Source organism: Dermacentor variabilis, chromosome 1, assembly GCF_050947875.1.
Source record: "Dermacentor variabilis isolate Ectoservices chromosome 1, ASM5094787v1, whole genome shotgun sequence".
Lineage (NCBI taxonomy): Eukaryota > Metazoa > Arthropoda > Arachnida > Ixodida > Ixodidae > Dermacentor > Dermacentor variabilis.
Window position 1 is genome coordinate 209,016,543 of NC_134568.1, and position 24,819 is coordinate 209,041,361.

Sequence of the window (24,819 nt, forward strand, 5' to 3'; positions counted from 1 at the left end):
GCCATTTCTTTGTCACTTTATTTAAAGCGTATAACATGTACACAAAACAAGTACAACTAAAACAGCTGTTACAGAGACACGCGCTGGTTAGTTTGAGTCATGGGTGCAATGTTCTTTCCCTTTGCGTGAAACGAAAAAAGTTAGAAAGTTATGTGCCCGCACTACAGGCCACAATGGAGAAGTTTCTCGCGGGACCATTGCACAGCGCTAAAAAGTCAGCTTGTTAAAAGATTAAAAGAGAAAGTCAGTTAAAATGTGTGCGTGAGGTGCAAGTGCAGCCTTGCACCTGCGTCAAAAGAAAAATCAGGCACGAATAAATTCGGCAAGGCTGCGCTTCAAGATCGCGCGGGCAAGCCAAGGCTGGAGGAGCAACTCTTCGAGGAACCAGCGCTGCCAGTCGCGGCCGACAGAGGATACGACGATGTAGTGACCGCCTCCGCGGTCAATGCCACGCCGGATGTGAACCTCCTGCACGCCAGACCAAGAGGAGAGCAGGCCGGCCACTTCGTCTTGTCCGTGAAGCAGCATGTCGCGTAAGGCTGGGTTGGACACCTGCGCAAAGAAATGACGCCACGAGTAGGGCGCACGGTCCGGTGCCGAGTTATGCTAGGTCAGCCGTCATCCAGAGCATGGAGTGAATGTTTGTGGGCCTTACACAGGAAACGCATGTGTTGCAGAAAGCGCCAATAAACTCATCAGTACATCACAGAACAAATGCAAGAAATGCAGATGCTTGAACTTTTAAGTCAGCGCAAAACAGGCAGCCGACCAGTACCACAACGGAACAAGTACGTTCATCGCCTCCTCCTGTGCAAGCAGGAACGGCAGTGGGACAAAGGTGGATGGGTATGAAAGTCAGTGAGGCAGACCACGCAAGCTGCCGAGCGCTATAGTACGCATGCCTCCCGTCGTACGAGCAACGTCCTGCCCGGCGGGTAATCAGGTGCTTTTAGTTGACCATGTTGGCAACTGAAAACCCCCTAATTATATTGGCCAGTGAATGCACGACAGGCCACTACCGTTAAGAACAAAGTAGATACTTCTGCGGCAACATTTTAGCGTGACGACTTTACAGGCTAGCATTACGCGCTGGCCTGTAGACAAAGGCAAGGAAGAATAGTAAGATAGCAGACCATCTCTTACGCATGATAGTGATGTAGCACCGCTGTGTACCATTCCCATCGTCGCCCAGTTACTGCCACTACTGCCACGGGCATCGTCTCAGCTGTTAGCTTACAAGACGGAAGGCGTTCCTCCTGCTTAGTAGCTCTATCCGCTGCCAAACCAATGTGGACTGTGGGCTCACGCGAACCCTGCTGTTATGACACTGCGAGCAAACTGGAACGAACGCCAGTAACCAGTTGCAGTTCCACCACGCGGTGTACATCGGGGGCCATTTTCGCCGTCGGAACAAAGGCTGTCGATTTCACGATAGGCAATAAAAGAATGAGGCAGAATGTGGATATACGGCACATAATACGGAACTTGCAGTAGCATGTATAAAGTTAACATGCATTTAGTTTTACCCCTAAGTGCATTATATTTTTCATGTTCTCACGTCGCTTTTCGCACTTTGTGATAACGAGGTTAGCTACGCAAAAGCGGCGTTCTTGGAGCAGCTGTTATCACTTCGGCGGCAATTTCAGCCATATGCGCATATACTCGCGGCATTAAATGACTGGCGAAGATGGAAGTAGCCGTGACTGTTGTACAGATTGCGCCATTTAGCCATTTCGCCAGCTCTTCTGCTACTTGTGTGCGCAAGTGCTCACCTACTTTCTAGAATTGATTCGTAAAGCGGCGATAGTTGCGGCGGCCACCAGAGGCGAAAACATCACGAAAGGATTTCAGATGCCCCAACACTGGTACCAGCAGATGGCCAAACTCCACTTTCGAGTTGAGGGTGTTCGCGGTTGCTACAAATACAATTAACGCCCATTTGTGTCTATCAGAGAGGCAAAAAATATTGTATACTCTAAACGCTTTAGCGCACCTGATACAATCACCAGTGGTTAGACAAATGCATTGCAGCTGTCCCACTACGGCACTTTAATGACCAGCTCGCCGACACGTTTAAATTTGTTCCCGATAAGTTATTGAATGCATGCTGCTGAGACTGGATGTCGATTGTGAACGTTTCGCTTGTTTCCGCCGTGGCCCATTCATCTTGCGAAAACCATACGCTAGCAACACGAATAAATTACCGATGCATAGTATAACGAAATTTAAAAAAGAAATTAAATTGTGGGGTTTTACGTGCCAAACACCACTTTGATTACGAGGCACGCCGTAGTGGAGGACTCCGGAAATTTTGACCACCTGAGGTTCTTTAACGTGCACCTAAATCTAAGTACACGGGTGTTCTCGCATTTCGCCGCCATCGAAATGCGGCCGCCGTGGCCGGGATTCGATCCCGCGCAACGAAATTTAAAGGGGGCATACGGCGGCTGCCCGTGTACTCCCGTCGAATAGAATTAGCGCGTTACATATCTGGTCGAAAGACCACACATTGATTGATATTAAACATCGTCGACTTGCCTGGGTCGTGTTTGCCGACTGTTTCCACAACCTAAAGCGCTGCAGAGGCTTTCACTACGGCCCTTCATGTACAACGCACGGGCGCAGTTTACAGCGGATGCTCGACTGCGCTGCCCGTGGAAAAAAATGCAGGAACCATCGACTATGATTGTTCGGGCTACTCACTTACGTTGACAAACAAACCAGCGAGCGAGCAAGTGTTTTTCTTGCCGAGCGATCCGCAAAACTCACGCGCAATGTAGCAGGGAGAAAAACCGAGGCAAGCGGCGACTGTCCCGAATGATCCTGCTGCAAGAGAGCCGTGTGTGTTGCGCACAGGCACCAGTTTGAGAGAAATCGAGGGTAGAATAACTTCTGAATAGGCTCAGACGATTCAGTACGAATGTCTCACTTTTAGATACCCTCACAATTTGTTGTCTAGAAGTAACGCAGTTTATTTTATGGCTAGCCTCACGATGCTTGCATCTGGTGAAGCGCTGTTGTAAACAGAAGTACTTTACAAACTATTCCATTGGCCGGAAGACCAGTTGGGAAAGGCATCACATGCAGCTGTCAAATATAAATGGGCCTTTTTATTTTACCAAGTGGCCTGCACGGAAATGAAGATCTATGTGGTTTTGTTATGCAAGGGCCAATGGTGGCCAAAGAGCACCACGGAAATATCACTTCAAAAGTTTCATCATTTCTTAAGCAATCTTTACTCGAATATTCGCATTCGCGAATTGGACTATTCAAAGAACCCTGGAAGAGGTGGCTTACTTTGATGCGGACAGAGCTGCCTTCCTTTATCTCTTGCACGGGTTCATGGAGGCTTGCGTCACAAGGCAGGCCCAGATGGCAGAGGTCGCACAAGATTGACAACATACTGTAGGTCCTGAGTGCAGCCATTGTCAGAGTGTGGGTCTGCGATGATTGGCTACAGGCGTCGCAATCAGGGAAGACTATGGAGGAACTGCTGACATAACGCAGGAAGGCAGTGACGTAACTACCAGCGGAAGGCAGCTGCTTTTCAGGTCCTTTTTCAGCATCCGTGGCCTCTTCTGCAAGCGTGCTTTTGGAGAATAGCTCTTCTAAACAATTTCTGCAAATCCGAGCACAGTTCACGGCTGTAGTCCGCAGTAGCAAGTCTTCTTTCTCGGCCCACTTCAACACCACTTCGAGGGCCACTCTCTTGGCAGAGAATTGCGATGCAGCAGCCACCAACTGGTCATCCAGGCGGGAGACGAGAAGGTTCTTGCTCGTATGCTCATGACGAGAGGAACTCTCTTGCATGACGAGGAGAATGACGTCCGCAAAAGACCAAGGGAAGCTGGAATAGGTCTTCCGTGCATTGCAGTACGTCACCATAAAGCACGCGGATGCCATTTTCAGAAGAATCTGCTTTTTATCTACTTCTGACCGCGCATTTTCCATGCGGCAGGCATAATCAACCTCTTTGAAGAATCGCTCCCTTGTTGATTCTACTATCGCTCGGTACTGTTTGGCGACAAGTACTTCCACGTTGCTCTTCTCGTAGTGGCTCTTGTTGGAGGCAGAGACGTCGTTGATGAAGCCAGACACAACCTCCGCCTGGCTCTTTATGCCATACTGCTTGAGTATGCGCTCCATATCGGACTCGTGGGCAGCAAAAAGCTCCTCTACGATGAACTTGTAACGGTTCCAGCCACCCAATTCAAGCAGTTTGATATTGCTACCGCCATCAACGAGGTGACTGTTGAAGCTAGAGCTAACGACTGACTCGAGAAACCTTTGGAACCTGTACAGGTGTCCGAGAACCCTGTTCGAACGGTAAGTGTTTTTGTGACCGCCCTTGTCCATAAAATCCGGGTACTCTTCTGGTCTTTCGTTCCTTTCCAAAAGAGCGGGAACACCAGTCTTTGCAAAGTCGAGACATGTCGAGATTTTTTTCGCTATAGAAAGACATGGCCGTGAGAACACTCCGCTGTCAAGCTTGTCAGCAAGGGCTAGGTGTGCGTTGGACATGACCCCAACGTTGTCGTTCAGGATGTAGTCAGAGATGAATTGCGCCATGCCGTCAACCTTGAAAGCATGCAAAAAGGAAAAAAGATCAGTAACTCGTGAAGAACGTTTAAAGCATCCCTACCGAAAAACACTGAAGTGCGGCCGAGTTATAAGAATAGTTTTAATCGCGAATGAAAACGAAAGCCAGCAGACTAAACGAGCGTGGAGATGTCTCCAAGAAGTCGGATGTATACCATTTGGAAACAGCCTGCCTGCTGACGTCTCGAGCACATGCGCACGTGGAATCCACGGGTCATGAGGCAGGTACGGGTGCAGGGCATCAAGGCCAACAAGCTACATGGCAAAGTTTTGGGTGCACATCCGATCAACGTATAGGAAAATCGCGCTTCTAACGTCACATTTCATGGCGACGCGTCTGTGCTGGCACACACAAGCGCGCTCAAACGGGTACGCTGCATTCGCTGTAGTAAACTAAGATTTTTATCGGTCATACGGCATAGTGAGGGGCGAGTAAACGAAATTATTTTTCGCTGTTAAGTTGTTCGCAAATGCTAATTGTAACCACAGGAGAAAATCCATAGCGCCGCGAGTTGCCGTTTCGTATTACTCACATCGCGGAACCCATTCAAGAAGAGATTCGACGGCGAGATTGAAATGTAGAGATGGTATACTTGGTAGGAAGCGGATGCAAAATTTTCTTGCAATATGACCCCCGGTATGCAGTGAATATGAACCCCTGAGTAGCTGCGCACGCCGTCCCGTGGTGTGCTCTTGCATATACCGGTGGGTGTCAGGCGGGGGGGAGATTTGACCAAACCTCAGTGCGTATTGAAGTTCACGTTTCGCGAAACATTTTGCGGGAATGCGGTCATTGAACAACGCTGGTGCCATACAGAGCAGCGAATATCCTTCGGAAAAGGATAGCACTTTAGGGCATTGACGTCCTTATGCAATTGGAATGTTTCCCTGGAAGCGGCACCACAGACTATTGAACGCCTCAAGAATAGCATCTGCATGACGACCGTAATTACCAGATTAAGGTCTGATCGTTGTTGTGGAAGCTTTTGTCCGTAAACCATAGGCTCCCTGTTGAACCCCGGAAAGAACAGACTCTTGTCCCAGATGACAATATACTCGTCACCGTCCAAATCCGAGCCTGCAAATGAGAAACTGTTATATGTCTGTGCTGGGCGAATTTTTTCTAGAAGCATGACAGGAATAAAAGTGGAGTTATTATATTTGTCCGCAGCGGATCTGTGCGCGAACGTGAACAGGACACGTTATGAATTTGTGCCGCCGAAGTCGGGCCAGCAGTACGCCTGTCAGCATGCAGGCTTCACCATTCTCTGCATGCCATTCGGCTACAAACATGCGCTTTGCCTTTGAGTTGGGCCCTGCCCAGTGCGCCAAACAACTTTCAAAGTAAAACCGATCAGGTTTAGTTTCACTAGTTTTTCAGAAGCGAGAGAGCACCCGTGTGAGCGGGGACAAATTTGTCGAGTGTATGGACTGCACTGCTGAACGAGGTGCTCCCGTGAACAGCAGTGCAGCAGAACGGTCTCATGCCAAGAAATTTAGGTCTCACATCTTCGGCACGCGACTATTTACCTAATGTTGCAAACCTTTCCACATTACAGTTCTAAAATCAATGTCAGATCAAATGCTAAAGCGCAAGGTGCAGAGCACAGCATAAAGTAGTGCTAAAATATAAATTGTACTGATATGCAAAGGGAACATCGCGATAGTCTGAAAAATAGTGCATAATATTTTGTTTACAAGAAACATCACCCTCAGAAACTGGCTCCGTTAAAAATAAGAGCGCAAAAGAGTTTGAATATCTATAACAACTTGGGTTGAATGTTGATTGACTAGTAGCTGGATTTTGTAAGAAATGACTATATATTGTCAGTATAAAAGCGCAAGCAGACTAGTAGCTGAACGAGGTCAAATGGAACGTCTGCGGCTGCTTTGATATATGTGCTCCGCTGCTCGCTATCTTTAGCCGGATGTAACAGAGTGGTGGACAGCGGTCATTTTTGGCGTCGCACCACTCGAGCGTGGCACGCATTTAAAAAAGCTCGCAGCAAGAAGCTCTCCCTCTAGGCGCCCCTAGCTTTCATGTGAAACTATAGCTGCATGTGGCTACGATCACACCTGGCTGCCGGCCCGTATTACGGGTGGCTCGCTCCACACCGAAACGATTTGTTCAGTCGAGATCTAGTCAAGAACTATGCGAAATTCTCGCACCATATTTAATATAGTGCACACATTCACGCGGCATAATGACAGCCAACGATTAACGGCATGCCGAACTAAAGAGTTCTCTTTTTAAGATCGGTGTTCCTAGATTTTATTGTCTGCCCAAAAGAGGTTGTAGGAGATGGTGCCGGGCTAGTTTTTTACCATCTGGGGCTCTGCATGCATCGCAAACACAGCGTGTTTTTTTTCTCCCTTAATTCCGCACCCAACTGAATTTCGGCCGCCATGGTCGGGAATGGACCCTGCGATCTCAGTAGCAGAATGCCATAGCCACTGAACCTACGCGGCGACAGCATAACTGAATGGGAGTGTCCATGCGAAGTATTTCGCTTCTGCCGTCTGGGCGTCGGCGGAGAGCGCCGATTGGGAATATGCTCGAAAGCACTGAAGGCGTTAAACTTTGCCATTCAAGGGCTTCAGAAGTCCATGGTTCATCGTGACTTTAAATATAGTGAGGTCTATGTGCGCCCCCGCCCATTACAGAGAGCGAAAGACAAAGGTAAGGCAGGGAGGTTAGCCAGAAAAAGTAAGAAAACACTAGTCATATTCTAACACACCAACTGCCATCAGCAGATGGAAGGTGGTCTTTGGAAGCTTGCCTGCCATTTCGTCAGGATGTGGCCGGTGTCCATTTGCTGGGAAAACAATACAGTCTTTCACATGATGAAGTGCAGGCCGATCGACTGCAGTGAATTTCCTCACATCGCCGGGATGAAGACAGGGACACTTCGTCACCAGCACCGTTCCTGTGAAAATAAGCATTTCACTTCGGAACGCCACATGCCGTCAGTTTTCAGTGAATAAAAAAAAACATTAACCGACACATGCCAAGTAATGGTCGCAGTTCAGTGTAGTCTATCTGGGGGTTCCTCATGATGATGTCATGTGTCTCGTTAGGGACGTGTAAAACTGATACCGAACACAAAATGCCCAACTACGATATGCTCACGATAAGTATTCCGTTTAGTTTTCCGATGGGCTATCTTCGCGTGTTCGTCCTCCCCTTTCTCTTCACCGATCCAATCGTACATCGAGTCTCGCGCTAAGGCATGAGGACACTGGATACAAATTTTTTATATTGCAGGATAAAATTGTACCGCTTTTCCTCGTTAGGAGGACAGTATTAATGGTATTTATGCGTTTTCCGCTTAAAGTGGCCAATTCGCCCTTCACGACAACACTCGTACCTTTGAAACCGATTCCTGCATCCCATAATGCTTTAGGATTTATGCAGAACTACCCATGGCCTGTGCAATGAACTAGAATAAAAATATGCGATACGTGAATGGGAATATATCCATCAAAAACGAGCAACTGGTGTCTTGCAAGCTTACATTCTGAAACAGGCGATAATACCAAACGAGCTGAAGGGAATGGTTCCGAGAAAAAGGATACTGAAGATTATGAGATGCAATACAGACATGAAAGCAAAGTGCCAGAAGACCAATATGCTCCAGACTCTTGTTTTGCACGTTTTTCAAGCTTGTTTTCTTGCTTGCTTTGCTCCATCAGTGCACTTGCAAGGCGAGTGCCCAATAAGAGACTGTCCGATAAGACATAAGTCCTGCACAGGGCAAGCTTTATAAGTGAACGAACAAGGTCAAGTCCGATTTGCCGCATAACATCTAAAATTGCGTGATTTGCACTGTTCACGTGGAAGTTAGTATCAAAGAGGCCAAATTTTTAGGATTGGCAGCTTCATGTACACGGCTGTCGAAGTTGTGGACACGTTCTGTAGAGCTCGTTGCTCATCCGCTTCAGTGCGATGCGTCAAATCAGGTCATTGAAGCGTCCCCCTTATGAAAGATTTAAGCGAAACATCACCAAACAATGCAAAATATTTTCGGAACGTGGCAATGCGCGCGGAATATACTAATCTATTATCGTAAAACAAGCAAGTAAGAAATGTGAAATGAGAACTAAAATTTGTACTTAGTGAAACCAATAACTATGGAACGGTGGAAGCACGGTTTTTATTTTTTTGTTTTGTGATAGGTAGAGGTGTGTGAAGATGCATAAAACATAATAAAAAAATAAGGCATTTTTTCAAAGTGAATTGGCAATTCAAGAGTGTCCTGTCACTTTAACAACGAAAGCTGCCTTAGTTTGTACACTTCGCACTTTCTATGCCACTCACTGGCGGCTCCAGTTTATTTCACAGCAACAGCGGAGAAACTGGCGAATGTTATCACGAAAGTAATTTTCGCGTTGCAGGCAATGTCGCAAGGGCTGAAGCTGTCAGCTTAGTGACGCGTTCTTACGCTCTACATTTCAGACTGAAGAGTCGCATATACGAGAGTGATCTGATATACCTGCAGGAACTACAGTGCTACCCTGTATTATTTTTATTGATAGCGGGGGGTACGCTCACCTAATCGTGGAACTGGCATTGTAGGCTATTCCGCAAAAAAGTGGAACAAGCTGGACAGAAATGCTGAATGAGTGAATACAGTATGGAGACTGTGGGAAAGCAACCTGGGTAGATTGTGTTGAACTAATTAACCTAATAACCGCAATATATGGATTGTGTCGACTAAACATTGCAGAAGGCAGCAACGAGCAGCGTTGGTACTGAATGAAAAAAAATTGTGGGGTTTGACATGCCGAATCCACGATCTGATTATGAGGCACGTCGCAGTGGGAGACTCTGGAAATTTGGGCCACCTGGGGCTCTTTAACGTGCACCTAAATTTAAGTACACGGCTGTTTTCGCACCCACAGAAATGCGGTCGCCGTGGCCGGGATTTGATCCCGCGACCTCGTGCTTAGCAGCGCAACACCATAGCCACTAAGCAATCACGGCGGATGTTACTGAACGATGCTTCTCGGTTAATACAGAACGCTCCGGAAGTATAAAGGTCAGCATATGCATTAGATTAATGAATATAAGGATACCCGTAAGAACTGTAGTCACGGGGTCATCGTCACGTCGGCTATGTGGAACCAGGCAAGTGTACTGCACGAACACTTCGCCATACTGCAGCGTCCTGGTCTCATCCAACACGCCGAACATGTTCCGGCCCATGTTGTGCGGCACAGCAATGCGGGACTTGGACAACAGGGACTCTGTAACAACCAAGATTGGGTGCTTTGGGACGGATGCACAGGAAGCGGCACACTACACATGAAAGGAGGTGACAGGTAGAAGCGCAGAGGAACTTTCCGTAGAAAAGAGTCGCATGAGCGCAATTTATCCGCGAGCGCATGCTGCAGTGTACTGCGTCGCACAACTTGGGAGTGAGGGCTATAACCTTGGGTATGAAAACTTTACCAGCCGTTTAGCCTGGAAAGCTTCCGAGGAAAGCCGCGATACCTAAAAGCGTTCAAGGCTGTATAATGAGAAAGTTCTCAGTAAAAGAAAAAAAATCTTAGGATAACAGATAACACGCGTATTTAACCTGACCACTGGTGCGTCAAGTCTTAGTGCTAATAAAGGGAAAATCAGACATCCATCCGTTCGTAGGAACGAACGGGTGGATGTCTGATTTTTCCTTTATTAATTACTTCTCTCCACCTTTCGGGTTCCCGCAGAACTACTAAATCTTACTGCTATATGCATATCAGCATTTTGATAACATTCCGAGTCATTCGAAACAACCTATTCAGCCACATCGTACGATCGACAAATGCAAGCAGTTTCGCAAGATTTTTCGTCGCTACCTAGAAGAATTGAGAAATCGCACTAGTAAACAGCTTAGTTGTGCACAAGCTCTACGACATGAAAACTGAGACAGATGCTTTGCAAAGTATTGAAATCTGCTACATTAAAGGATTACATTTTCCTTCTGGTTTTCGAAATTTCGACATTGACTGCGATTAGCCGGCCGTGTCGTCTTTAGCTTGCATATGGAAGGCTGTGGGGACGGTTACAACAAATTTCCAAGTTCCGTTTATAGGCCAGTAAAGTGAGTGTATGGAATTTTTTCGGAAGCGAGTTAAGTGCGAAGTCTGTTGAGAAATCATGTAAGCTGCACTCTTAAAAAAGAAAAGGCTGTAGTTGCTACCATATGTTACCGAGTGGTCGTCACATATGCTGGTAAGGCGTTTGCATCTCCAGTTACTCCACTGTTCCGCTAATCCCGCTAATACGCTAAGCACAAAAGGTGGTAGCCGTCAATAATGGGTCGTCTGCACGGTCTCCAACACTTTGGAACGGTAATGGACATATCTGAATTTTTAAAAGTGCGCTCTGGTCCACCTTATCTGTAGGGACCGGATCATTATCGTACAAAGGATACAACCCTGAAATTGCAAAGAACTTAAGTGATTATTGGTTGCTGCCTCAGCTTTCAAGTTGTACAAACAAAAACTATAGACATTTGGCTTTTTCAGTTCTTGTTTTTCAGCTTATTTATGTCCACTGCAGTACGGAGGCTTCTCCCGGCGATCTCCAATTACCCATGTCCCGCTCCAACAGTTTCCAACTAGCACCCGCAAATTTCCTAATTCCGTCGCACCACCTAGTCCTCTGCCGTCCTCTACAACGCTCCCCTTCTCTTGGTACCCATTCTGTCACCATAATGGTCCACCGGTTATCTAACCTGCGCATTGCATGAGCTGCCCAGATCCAATTTTGTCTCTTATCAATTAGAATATCGGCTATACCCATTTGCTCTGATCGAAACCGCTCTCTTTCAGTCTCTTAAAGTTATGCCTAGCACTCTTCGTTCCATCGCCTCTTCGTGCGGTCCTTAAATTGTTCTCAAGTTTCTTTCCCAGTCTCCAAGTCTGCCGCATATGTCAGCACAGGTGAAATGCACCGCTTGTACACTTTCCTTTTCAATGATAGCGGTACGCTTCCAGTCAGGAGCTCACGATGTCTGCCGTATGACATCCAACCCATTTTATTCTGTGAATTTCTTTCTCGTAATCAGTGTTCCCTGTGATTAGTTGGCCTAGGTAAACGTACTCCTTCAGATTCTAGAGGCTGACTTGCGATCTTGAACTCTTGTTCCCTTGCCCGGTTATTTATCATTATCTTTGTCTTCTGCATATCTATCTTCAGCCCAACTCTTACACTCTCCCTGTTAAGGGCCTCAATCATTTGTTGCAACTTGTGTGTGGACTGTGGTTAAAGATTGCTTTTGTTCAAAGTTGAATGTCACATTGAGGGGAAAACTGACCACAATTGGACTGTAAGGAAAGCGAAATGTCTGCTATCAGGGGAGACTACACGGGGTCGCAATGGGGAACATGAACGACAGTTTCACTAGTTAGCTCACCCGTCTTGCAACGCTCACCAAGAAGTTTCCGGATCCCGCGGCAACATACAACTAGTCGTCCGATCAATTAATACTACATCGAAAAAGCATGGTATGCCTTATGCGCTCGCTTGTTTTATATTCCAAGTTTGTCCAGTTACCTATCATTCAGGGTAAAGTGCTTAGAGACCATTGCTATATACTATGCAATGAAAAAAAGAAAAACAAGTGAGAGCGAAAAGCAGTAGTGTCGGACAGAGTGGTGCAACTAGAAAACTGCTAGCATCGCTTACCCATGGATGTCCTGTATACCGCGAATAGCATGGAGCGCACAAAGGGGTCCCGAGTAAGCGAGAAACCATATCGTGTGAGCTGGTTGAACGGGAGCGCGGAGCCGACGTACGTGTCCAGCACCTGGAGCGCGCTGCTGTCGCAGACGAGCGCTTCTGTGAGAAGCATTACCATGCGTTGCTGCAGGCAGAAGAACATGCGGCTTGGAACACCGAGCTGTTCGAGAAGTGTGATCAGTTGACGGTTGAGAAATACTGGACCTGGCAACAGTAAGAGATGGAAAAGAGCAGTTGCACAAGCGATTACACGCAGTGACCAGAACGGCATAGATGCAATAACGCTGCACCACAACACAAGAGTCAATTAGAACGTCAAGAGGAATCCCGCCCCGCTCGTCTGCGAGAACAGCACGGTACAGAGGCCAGCAGTTATCGACAGTAACCCCAAGCGACAGCAGTAACAGCATGAAAGTTGGAAAGGCGCAACATCAACTGAAGTACTTAGCGCGGAATTGAATTCTACCAGTTAGCACATGTCCAGCTTTGAGATTCCAGCACTACGGAAGAGACAATGCTATCTGATGGGTGAAACCTTCCTTGAGCTGCACTTAACGAAAGGCGCCTGTGAGGAAGACACTGGGGCACAACAAACCGCGAAAATTTTGAAGGTGCAGAGCCATTTACTATAGTAGTGCGCCATGTTGCCAGTCAAAGTCCATTGCACCGTTACTTGTAAGGCGCTACTAACAATGCCGGTGTTCTATCCTAATGGAGCTATGCGACATTTATAAACGCCCGTGCAACTACGGAGACAAAAACATAACTGCTCGTCAGCTACCGCCCTTCACAAAGTGCCTATAAACCATAGTCTACAAGCCTGTAATATATAGTCTGTCTATATACAGTCTATAAACCTTTGTATAAGATGGCTTCAATCAACCTTACTCGACTATACTTTCCTGAATCACTGTAACAGCACATTTCAAAATAAATTTGCAATAGGCAACACTTTCCTAAGCAGGTTTCGCAGTAGCCAGATATTTTATCACCTTGTACTGTGCAAGACCTCGAGTTACTAATAAATACATTGTTGCGCCAAAAGGGGGAGAAAAAGAAAGACTCCTTTCGTACTCTTCCTTCCAAAGTCTTTTTTCCTTTTGAGCAACAACTTCTCGAGGTGAGCAACAAGTTCTACTCACCTCGAGTTACGTAAATCGCTTTACGACACCGATCGTAGGAATATAGTGCATACGACTTCCCACATGTATGTCATTGAGTATAGCTATTACGTTTCTCTAAAAGTACCAAATATTGTAGGCGTTGCATTAGGGTATGCAAATGCCCGACAAACTTCCGTTTTCTACTGTGAGTAGATTTATTGTGCCCCTATATGCACCCGCAGATGTATACTTAGCACGTTTGCCATTTCACCCACCACTGGACATGATGTCGTCCTCAATTTATTATTTGCAACCTCCCTGAAGCGACTACATTCAGAAATTTCTATAAGCGTAGTACGTTAACTGAAGAAGCCTGACCCAATGGAAAAAAAAGTATTGTTACCGACGTTTGCGAAGACAGTAACGCAGGCGGAAGTAAAAATAAAATAAGTCGAAAAAAGTTACTAGCCCACAGGTAATTTAAACCACCTGAACGTGCAGTGCAATTTTTACACCATGCTTATACTATCAAGGTGCGAGCACGTCCCGAGTTACCACGATATTAGAAAAGAGCGGTGAATTAAATGGTCACTGCGCACTTACGAGGAGCCGAAATTTTTATCACTTCAATGCTCTCGGAGTTGACGCAGTTGAACTTGCGCATGCTCTTTCGTAGAACCAGCTGGCGCCCAGGAAGCAACGGATTGTGACAAAGCATGCCTTTGTATCCGGCGTAGCGTATCTGAATGGCTGACGGTGTCTCAAGAAGCTTCAATTTCTTGTGTACCTATCAAAGAAACAAAATCTCTTTTCACACTTTCTTAACTAAAGAACCTTTCTCGGTAGGCGTACAACGCCACTACCTCTTTGGACTATTTGGTGGGAAAGGCAAATGAAAAGGCGTTCTTGAGTAAAAAAAGGACTCCTAGTTCGCCTTGTTTGAGGCATTGAAATCTAGCATAACTAGAGACATTCCGCGTACGTTCCATACTGCGAATCTTGCACAGGTTCACGGAGGAGTGAGCTCACGCAATGGTGAGCGGGAACTTAGCCAGCTGTGGAAGACAACGACGACTGCGCAAGCAGCGGCATTAGCGCGATTGAGCGGTTGGCGCTGAGAATTCCTTAAGCAGGCCTGGTTGACAAGCTGCGCAGTGAAAAGGCCTCGCTTGTGGCAGAACACAAAGCCCTGGAAACGGAAAACTTCACTTTCCCGCAAGGTCTCCGAGCTCGAGCAGTAATCGAGCACTAACAACATCGAGATCAGGGGTATTCCCTGTAGTCATGGCGAGGACTGTCTCGCTGTATTGGATGGAGAGTTCGCAGGAAAATTTGATGTCCCGTGAGTCACTCCGATATCGATGTTCACCGAGTCTTTACTTAAAAAAATAAGGGCAAAAGAAACTTAATTGCTAGATTCTGTTCTCGAAAAAAGGATTATATGAGCGAGGTACGAAAGGCACCGCTCTGCCTGAGTAACATCTACGAGTTCAACAGCAACTTGCCTATATTTGTCAGCGACCACTTTACACAACTAAATATGGCACTTTTCCAAAGCACTGGCGCTAAATAAAGCTAACGGGAAGCACTTGTGGAAGGATAATTGTCAAATTAAGGCTAGAACGACAAATGAGAGCCGCGTTTGCCGCATTGCTGATGAGTCTGACCTTTCCGTCTTCAACTAATTGGCTCTATTCCGACCCTTAAATGTCATTACCATCCAGCATGGATTGTTACCTGTGAGCATCTTCACTGATTAAGTTCATGTTGCACAACTAGTCAATCGTCCACTTCAATGCTAGAAGTATCCGCAAGGATTTAGATTATTTGCAGCATCTGCTTTCTACCCTTAACACCTTTTTAAGAATATGGGCGTCTGAAACCTGCCTTAGATAATGATGACAAGCACCTATCCTGCTTTAACTCGCATGACTCCAAGTACTTTCACAGAGAGACGAGTAACCACGGTGGTGTAGCTATATTTGTCTCATCTAATATTCCATACAATTGCCGGCATGACTTGGAGTTAAATATTACTAACTGAATTAGTATTTGTTGAATTTGATTCACCCGTGTTCTGTATAGGCAAGAACATAATGTTTGGCTGCATTTATTGATCACCTTTAGTTTAAATTTAAATAAATTTTAACATCTTGCATACCACTTCATCTCGTTTTTCTAGCTATCAAGCACCTTCCATAGTTTAGGATATGAATGTTTAAATAGTTTCCATACTCTGTCCTGATATTTCCGATGGTACATTGATTGGTCACGCATTATCAAAACTTAACAGGCTCACCGGATGCTGGCCCTGTTACTATCGACATTACCGATCACTACTCTATCCTTCTACGCTTTCGCAAGAACGCTATCTTAAGGAACACTTCATACTACAGAGATGTACTTGACAAAGAAATGTTCCTTGCTAGCCTAATTAAAACTGATTGGTGGTAAGTTGTATCCTCATGATCTTCAAAAAGCTTTTTTACAGTTTCGAACTACACTTTCATCTTATTTCAACACCTACTCTGATAAACTAAAACGAAGAAAGGTAACATCGCAAAATCCACGACTTACAGCGAACCTTCGGAAAGACATGCGGTCACGTGAAAATTTGTATAAGAAAGCTAACAACCTTTCAATGAACTGAACTACTCACCCGTTACAAAAAATTCTGACTAACGTTCTGCTCAGCTCAGAAGTGCGAAGATAAGTTATAACGAACAAATTGCAGATTGTGGTAATAACGCAAGTAAAAACTGCGAAATAGTTAGCACCTTTGCAGGGTATACAGTAATCCGCTTGATACTGCAAATGCCTTAGTGATGCTTTCTTAAGACTTCCGATGCCGCTCCATGCTGTAACATGGCTTTTAACCGCCTACCTCATTTATTTTTCCCTAACTACGCCTGATGAAGTAATTTCAATAATTAGGACCCTTAAAGCCACTAGTACTGGCCTCGATAATATTAACGCTTGCCATAATAAAGTGATCGTGCAACATATTGCTAACGTCCTCTCTGCGATCGATAACCTTTTTTTTTTTTAAACCGATGTTTTAACCCGTGAACTCAAACGCGGAAGAGTTATTCCCGTTTTCAAAAAGAAAAAAAAAAGGTGATCGCACGTTTACGCACACTCATTTGCATTCTTCCATTTTTTTTTTACAAATGTTACTGAAAAACTTATCCAGAAGAGTCTGACGAAATATTTAGGTAAGTTTAGTATTCTTTACCCCTATGAGTTTGTTAGAGTGGTTAAATAGCCAGAACAAAAGCCTCCACATTCATGGACTATATTTCGACACAATTACAATTCTTTGCGCTAAACCTGAAGCCATTGGAACAACTGGTCCGCCACTACTACTAATCCGTAGTTCTTTGCAAGATAGAAAACAAGTAACATTTTTGGATACTGCTCCAAAGAAGCTACTACTAACATAGGTATACCGCAGGGGTATATACTAAGCGCCCTACTTTTCCTAATTATTATCTGCCTAATTGTCTCTCCTCACTGAAGTGCATTCTGTACGCTGACGGAGCTACTATATTCAATTCTGACAATTGTGTAACACTAACACGTTAGCTAAACGAATATCTCGTGAAAATTTCCACGTGGTGCGAATTTAAGCTGCAGATTAACCATAATAAGACCAATTTTACCACCTTTACCTCGCATAAGCGATCGCCTGAGCCCCTTCAACGTCCATCAACAATCGCCTTATCACTGCAGTTGATCATTGCACCTGTTTAGGTGTGGAATTTGATAGCGAGGTTAAATTTCATGTTCTCGCAGCTAACGTGAAATGAAAATGGCATATGGAATACGCGTTCTAATTAAAGCACGACCATATTTCTCATTTAGTACTCCTGTCGCTTTATTATGCTTTTGTTCATTCTCACATTAAGTGAACGCTTATAACAGTCACCTACCGTCGTTGCAAGCGATTTAAAATCGAGCTGTCCGTGTAACATTTGCATCTCGTAGCATTCGCTCAAATCCGGGATGACAGTGATGATGATACGAAGGGGGTGCGGAAGAAGCTGCCATGTCCACAGCTTTTTACAGTTATTACATGCACATATTTTGAATGTGAAATATAACCGGGCAATCTATTTTAGGGCATTAAACAACACTATCCCGGTAACCATCAAAGCAAGGATATCCCCTAAGATAAACAATACTACATTTGCGGGCAATATGAACTTCATTTCACCCTGCGTTCGCACCAACTACTGCAAGCAGCCACTTTTCAGGTTTATCTCTCTGGAACACATCACCATCTCTTAAAATTACTGAAAACATTTAATACACAACTTAAGCACTTTCTGTAGTAATTGACGCCACTAATGCGATATCACACTTTCTTTTCGCTTCCTTAGACTCCATTTTCAGTCTAGTGTGTGTTGTATTTTTAACTTTGTCTATATTTGTCTCCTGCATTATTTCTTATTTCTGTATTTTTTTCGAAAAAGCTCCCTTTGTAGTTTTCCAATTACTGATTAATCCGAAGCCTTATTGTTTATTGCATTCAACTGCTGCTTTTCTCTTTATGCCTTCTCTCCAAAAACATTCACTATCGTAGAAGTTACACGTATTACGGGACCTCCTGCGTCATCATCATCATCATCATCAGCCTGGTTACGCCCACTGCAGGGCAAAGGCCTCTCCCATACTTCAACAACCCCGGTCATGTACTAATTGTGGCCATGCCGTCCCTGCAAACTTCTTAATCTCATCCGCCCACCTAACTTTCTGCCGCCCCCTGCTACGCTTCCCTTCCCTTGGGATCCAGTCCTGGATCGACTGGATCCCAAGGTCCTGGATCTTTGGGATCCAGGACCTCCTGCGTATACGTGTGTAATTATCTCCGTTTCCGTCATGAATAAACGTATTCCGATTCTCAAAATTGCAGCACAGGTACTGCCGACATCGGTTCTTGAACTATATTGCCTAAATGTTATTTCTGGGCACTGCAGTGCCTAGCCATTTCAAAGTCAAAAGAAGAAACGTTCAAACTGCATTGAAGGACAAGCTGTAGTAATGAACCTAGCCTTCGTAACATCTTTATTAAAACGTGCTGCCATTGTGAAAAAGCCAACGACGCACCCCTCTGATTTGTTTCTTAATTCCACATTCACAGAATGGGAATAATGACGTGTGCGAAGGCTTGAGCTGTGTCGAAACCTGTATAATGGAAAGTCCAGATGTATTCTGAACTGCGCAAAATAGCACTTGCCAGACAATTCGAAAAAAAATTCAACTTTTCTCAAAGCTTTCTTTGCCTTTTCCTTTGACGCTGCTGCTGGCTTGCTTGTGATCTGTATGTTATAGGTGTACCTGTAGGCACGGAAGGTTGCGTCCAAATGCGCATGGAATAAAGGTTCATCGGAACGTGCGTCATGGAGGTATCAGAAAACGGCTTTGTTGTCAGTCGATGCGCACTCGAACCATTGAGCATACTATAGGCTATACTAGAAATCTCCGTGTCGGAGGGCGTGAAGCCCATCGCGTTACTGGGGCGCATGACGGGAGCTACTGCGACAGCCTTGCCATTGTACACTCCACAGATGGTATCCGACATCTCTTAATGCTGCGAAAGTCGTCAAAGACAGTTTTGAAGATGTAATACAAGAATAAGTGGGCGAAGTAGCGATAATCCCCCTTTATTGTGACCACCTGTATTTTAACCCCCCTGCGATAATGTCGTACAGGCGATGTAGGTATACCGAATCAATAAATAAATTTATTATCACTATTGCAGCGCAATTGTGCTCGCGGTAAAGCTTCGTGGACGTCTTACACGACGTATGTAGAGCTGCCGGAGCACTACGAAGCGACAAAGCGAACGTGTCAAAGCACTTGAAGGCGGGCACGTGCGTTGGGCACATAGAAGCCTCATCACAGGCCTAAGACCTATGCTGTATATCTAGGATGAGTCGCCCATGTGGCGTATATGCTTCTAACAGAACCAGCGTTTTCTACATCTGCGCCTGCAGATGGAAGGAGAATAAAAAAAATGCGGCTACACGCACCTCTTTCAGCAGCTGCGTGGAAATCATGCCGATGCCATCCGAGAAAATGTACTCTTCGTTTGTTACCGAATGTTTCGCTCCTAAAATATCCGGGACTTCTAGGACAGAGTCGCTGAGGAGGGGAACTTTCACGGATTCTTCTGTGGATGAAAAACATTGGCCCATGCGTGCCATCTTCTTTGCGGTGTTGGAGATGCCGCTGAAGTCACCCATCCAGTAGCGGATCATGTCGGTGGAGTAGCCCTTGCCATCCTAGGAACAAATGACGAAAGTGAAAAAGGTGTAGCATTGATTGCGATAGCGAATTATGAGAAAGCTATACGCAGTAAGGTTGGCCATGTTATTAGCTGTATAAAGTGCTGCAAACATTCCTTCACTAACTAAACTAACAAGCACGGTGTCACGAGTGCACAAGCAAACATGAACACATCTGAATCGATAACGGCGGACACTTGTCAGCAGGCTGACATTGTAAAGAGCAGCAGCAGCGAGCGAATGCCTCTTCGTACTACCTCTATGAAACTAGGCGCGCGACAACGGAGCACACACGAAGCCGTCAGCCATCTCGGGAAGGCTATAGCCTTCGAACATATCGCAGAACCTCCTCCTCTTAACACTGTCGCGCAAAGAGGCGAATGGACAGGACTTCAGCGAGGAAACAACACGACGCCTGAGCTCAAGTCCCGTCGTCTCTTGGAGCGACAGTTATGTCGAACGAACTAGCCCACTGAGGAATCCTCCTAGCGCGCTGAAAGTCTGTGCACACCCTCCCACTCTCCCTCCTTTGAGCGAGCGAGAAGACCACGCCGCACGAAGCCACCATCCCATGGTCATGCCACCAGATGGGCTGCTGCCAGCGCCTTGAACCGTTGCCCGTACGTCTAAGTAATTTTTTCTTTATTTTCTTAATACTTAGTTCACGTGTTAGTGCTACAGCACAGCACGCCGTGTTCGACAGAAGAACGCTGTGTAGGTTGCATTTGGAATGAGAAGTTTGCGTTCTTGCGTTTCCCGAAGGGGCTGCAGGTGGCTAGAACAGCAATCGCGGCGTCATGTCCCAGTTTGAAGTATGCTCATCACCGCGGTCGCAATAAAAAAAAATCTTGGAGGGCTCTGCGAACTCCCAGCAGGCATGCATCGAGAACAGCGTGAGCTGCGCGCTACCCCCTAAAGAAGGCGGGTAAATTTCAAGCACGAGACACGCCTGATCGTAGAGACTTGACGTAAGTACTAAAGTATATGTACAGGTTTACATAAAGACCACTAGAAACTTGCGCCCGCTGCCGCAGAACACACCACTGTGCCATGCATGGTTCGTTGTGACGTTGGCAGTTGTGGGCTTTCAGATTTTAGTGGACAATATTTAGGGCTATAGCCAGTCCGAACCCAGAGGCCCGCTGGATTCCTGGGAAGGTGAGCCTTGAGACAACTTTTGGTCTACGTATGGCCATCGTGAAATTTTCCGCGGGATCCTGCCCCACAACAAGCAAAGATTGGTTCTGAAAAACTGACGATGCCGGGTGCGCCCGTTAATATTTATTACTAGCTAAATTCAAAACAATCATTTTGACAGTAACCACGTAGCAGCGATTCAGCTAGCTTTGTACAAGATTCCAAGCAAGTTGCAACGTCGGAAGCAAGCTGTCCTACAGCAGTTCCTGTGGGGAAGCTGACCAAGCCTATATATTACAAGAGGCATCAATGACAAGCAAGGAGATTCATATGAGCCTTGAAATTTCTTGAAAGGAGTCAAATTACAACCTAGTATCGCGGGAAAAGCCGCGTGTTAAATTACAATGCACGGAGAAGAGACGAGATATGGAACGACGACTGACCCAGCCCCACGGAAAATTAGTGGACTCTAGGTACTTTGATGCTCACGGACTCCAATGCGAAATATTTTATTCCCCAAATAATGCTGTGCTTAAGCCTGCCGATTCTCCCCACGGCTCCTTCTAAAGTCTTAGTCGACGAGTATGAAGTCATTTAACATTCACTAACCAGCCATTGCATCCTTCAGTAGAACCAGTTTGATCGACACATTACCATAACGCGGGAGTCACTGAACGAGGCGCACCAACAACGTCCGAATGCGGCTAGGGAGGGAGAGAACAGGGCAGCACATTCGTTGATCACGCTTTTCACAGCAGACGCCGTGAAACAATCTTGATTGCAAATTCTGGCATAGGCCGTTTACAGAAACGGCAGAGAATTTCACCATTGCGAGCAGTGATTTGGTGTTATGGTGTTTCAGGCAATTTTCAAGGCTTATAGAATTTGATAGTGAAGTCGGGTACTTCGTTAGGCTGAAAAGACCTCGCGAAAGGTAAGCTCATACAAAGCGTGACGGTTACAATGCTGCTGTCTTGTTGAACAGCGCAAAACTAGATAAAGGACGGCGAAAGAAAAACTGTGCCCTTCCGAATTGTGGAGAAGGACGACCTGCGAAGCTGTGTATGTGGGCCCCTTAATGGCAAACAGCACCTCCGCCGCTGGTCGGCCCGGTATTGCACCATGTTCGGGTTCGGCCTGCGTATGAAAATTGTTGGTCCACGCGCGGACGCCATCCGCCAGATCATATCCTTAGACTGCTTAGCTGTAAAAAAAAAAGAGGGGGGGGAGTGGGAACGAAGAACTGCCGTCTTCATCCCCCCCCCTTTTTTTTTTTATGCAGTACTCGTTTTGTGCTGGTTAACAAGATGGAACACCAACAATCCAGGTCGCATACCTTACTACAATGATACGACAGTAGAATCATTGCATCAAGAAGCACATGTAAACAACCTACTCACCGTAGCGTAGAACCATGTACCATGATCTCGCAGCTGGCTGCAAGAGGAAGCCAGAAGCTTGAACTGCCTGTCTCCTACAACCAGACCCTGTCGAAGAGTGTCGGTGACGACCCTTTCGATTGCCAACTGCCGGCAAGAGCCGGACATGAGCGAGTAGGATAAGTGCTGCAAATTGTCATCACGAAAGGACACACGTAGCGAGTACTCCGCGTCAAATTTGCGAAGGATTCTGTTCTCGTTGTGAAGTTGGGGAGGAAGCAGAATAACCTTGGACGGAGTGACAATAGAACGTCGAACCAAGCGCGTTCCAGCGGGTGTCTTCGGGAGGTGAATCCCAGCGTTGCAGAATTTGGCAAACAGCTTCGGTAGGCACTGGACGATGTCCACAACTTCGTGTTCCTCGATTGCACTACGGATCGCAAAAAGAGCAGCCTCGAGGGCAGGACTGTTAGTGTGGGCAAAGTTAATCAATTCCTCTTCGAACTCTTCCAGCTTATCCCGAGCAAGCAAAGCCATTTGAGAGTATCCATTGTTTCCTTGCTGTAGAACTGCACTTAAAGCATAACAGGCGGAGAAACCAAGGCGAGGCTTAACTTTGGTGGTGCATCGTTTCCTGATCTCTTTCAGCTGAGAACCAATCTTGTGCGTTAACATCGGAGAGTACTGAAAAGTTGTCTCCCGTTTGCAACGGGCAGTTAGACGACTAACCGCTTGTCGTGCTTTGAGCTTGTTCCTGAGACTCAACTTCACAACAGAGCTTCCGCCGATGTCGCAGCTGCGCATCATCCAAAAGCACGGGCATCCCAGTTGGAACACTCTGTTGAACCACGCACCATCGGCATTCCCGTTGGGCATGTCCCACTTGCAGGAATCCTCTGCGCTTCGATATAGCAATGGGACGGTGACCAGCTGAAGGTAGATTCCTATCGCGTCATGGTCTTTTTCGATCTCGTTCACTACAACCCGAAAAATGCTGCCGTATGGTATCTCCAGCTTGAACGTGCTGGAAAGGTGCTTGCATGCAGGACTGTGGCGCAAAATGAGCAGCACTTGCAGTAACTTTTCGTCGTGCTTGAACACGCAAGTGAGTGTGTAACCTGGAGGGCCATCATCGGCAAAAACTACGTGGCTTTGCGCGAATACGGAGAGGCCAGCGAAGGTTCCGAAAGAGAGAGACTCCATTGGTATATTTGTTTCGTGCGGAGCCCAACCGCGCCAAAACCCGCGCTCACGGTCCGGTATCAGCCACTGCAAATGCCCCTTGAACGGAACGATCTTGCCCAGAAAACACCACTGCTGCGCTATCTTTGAACACATTGTGCCCAACTCGCTACAGGTGGCACTGCCGTCTAGCAGCGTAATCGTGCACACAGCCTGAAACAGGCACTCTTCAGTGTGCGTACCCGGTTGGAGTACGACATCACTCATGCTAAAACGTATTCTTCTGGATATGTCAATTGTAGTGAAGAATCGCTTATACAGCGAAACGGAGTCTTGGGGCTCGCCACGATGACCTTTCCACACGACCAGAAAAGAAAGGTTGTCGTCTGCCATGTCCTCTGGCCACTCCTGAAACAGTGAAATCAAAAGGTCACTAATCCGAGGTACTCGTGTAAGGATACAAAATGATGCGTTCGCGGAGCGGGAAAGTACACATACTAGAGCCTAGTTACGGCTGTGTCGCGCACGCCGAAAGTGCAACCATTATACAACCGGTCCCGTGGCACGCAGTAACTGCGGTGCATACACATGAGGGCCTATGGGGGTACATATGTACGACTACGTATGACTACCGAGATGTCCGGTACTATATGCAGGGTGTCCCAACTATCATGCACCGAGATAAATATATGCAAATGCCACGTAGCTGGACAGAACCATGGTAATGTTGCACGTCGCTTAGAGACACTCAGATTAGTTCTTGCCTTCCGTCGAATTAGATAATTAGTCCTAATTATTCAACTTCTGTAATTAGATGAAAAAGTGTCAATGAGAAAATTTTAGAGCAACATGAACTCCCGACACCGTTTTCTGTCGCTCGATACTGGCCGCTCGAGGCATTTTGCATGTATTAGAAGGCTGCTTTCACTTGCCGGCGCTGCTTGCTGGCGCAAGAAGTGCCAGCAGCCACGCGCTCCTAATAGCGCATTTCAATCGCTGGGCACTGTTCGTTGACTGCAAACTGCCAGCATAACATTTCTTTCGCGGCAGGGTGGAATCTATTGTCAAGAAATTCGATGCCGATCTGGCTCGACCGCCGAAAATACCGTGTGACAACCGCATAAGATTCGCGTATAAAATAGCATTATCACAAGAGGAAAGGGTCAATCCAACTCCTTTCCCCTTGCTCTTTTCCTCTCCCACCAGGTCACGTGGCCCTTTCTTATCGAAGTCCGACAACGACGGCACAGGGTCCGCATAAACGGCTTCGCTGTGAAATAGCTTCAGGAAGGATTTACAAGAGATAGTTCACGATGCATACGCGTACTTAGGAAGCCAAAATCTATAGATTCGGCGTTCCTAGACGGGCGATTCGAGGACTACGACGTATTGGTTGAAAC

The 24,819-nt window shown here is 46.3% G+C and overlaps 1 protein-coding gene across 1 annotated transcript; it reads right to left on the reverse strand.

The window, feature by feature from the left end:
- Window positions 1–23,815, reverse strand: LOC142591764 (uncharacterized). Its single transcript, XM_075703954.1, has 9 exons — window positions 22,259–23,815; window positions 19,467–19,718; window positions 14,035–14,218; window positions 12,275–12,532; window positions 9,676–9,846; window positions 7,380–7,526; window positions 5,553–5,677; window positions 3,298–4,578; window positions 1–552 (listed from the first exon to the last, which is right to left on the reverse strand). The coding sequence occupies exons 1-9, from the start codon at window positions 23,810–23,812 to the stop codon at window positions 304–306; spliced, it is 4,221 nt and encodes a 1,406-aa protein (XP_075560069.1). The 5' UTR covers window positions 23,813–23,815; the 3' UTR covers window positions 1–303.
- Between the last annotated feature and the right edge of the window lie 1,004 nt (window positions 23,816–24,819).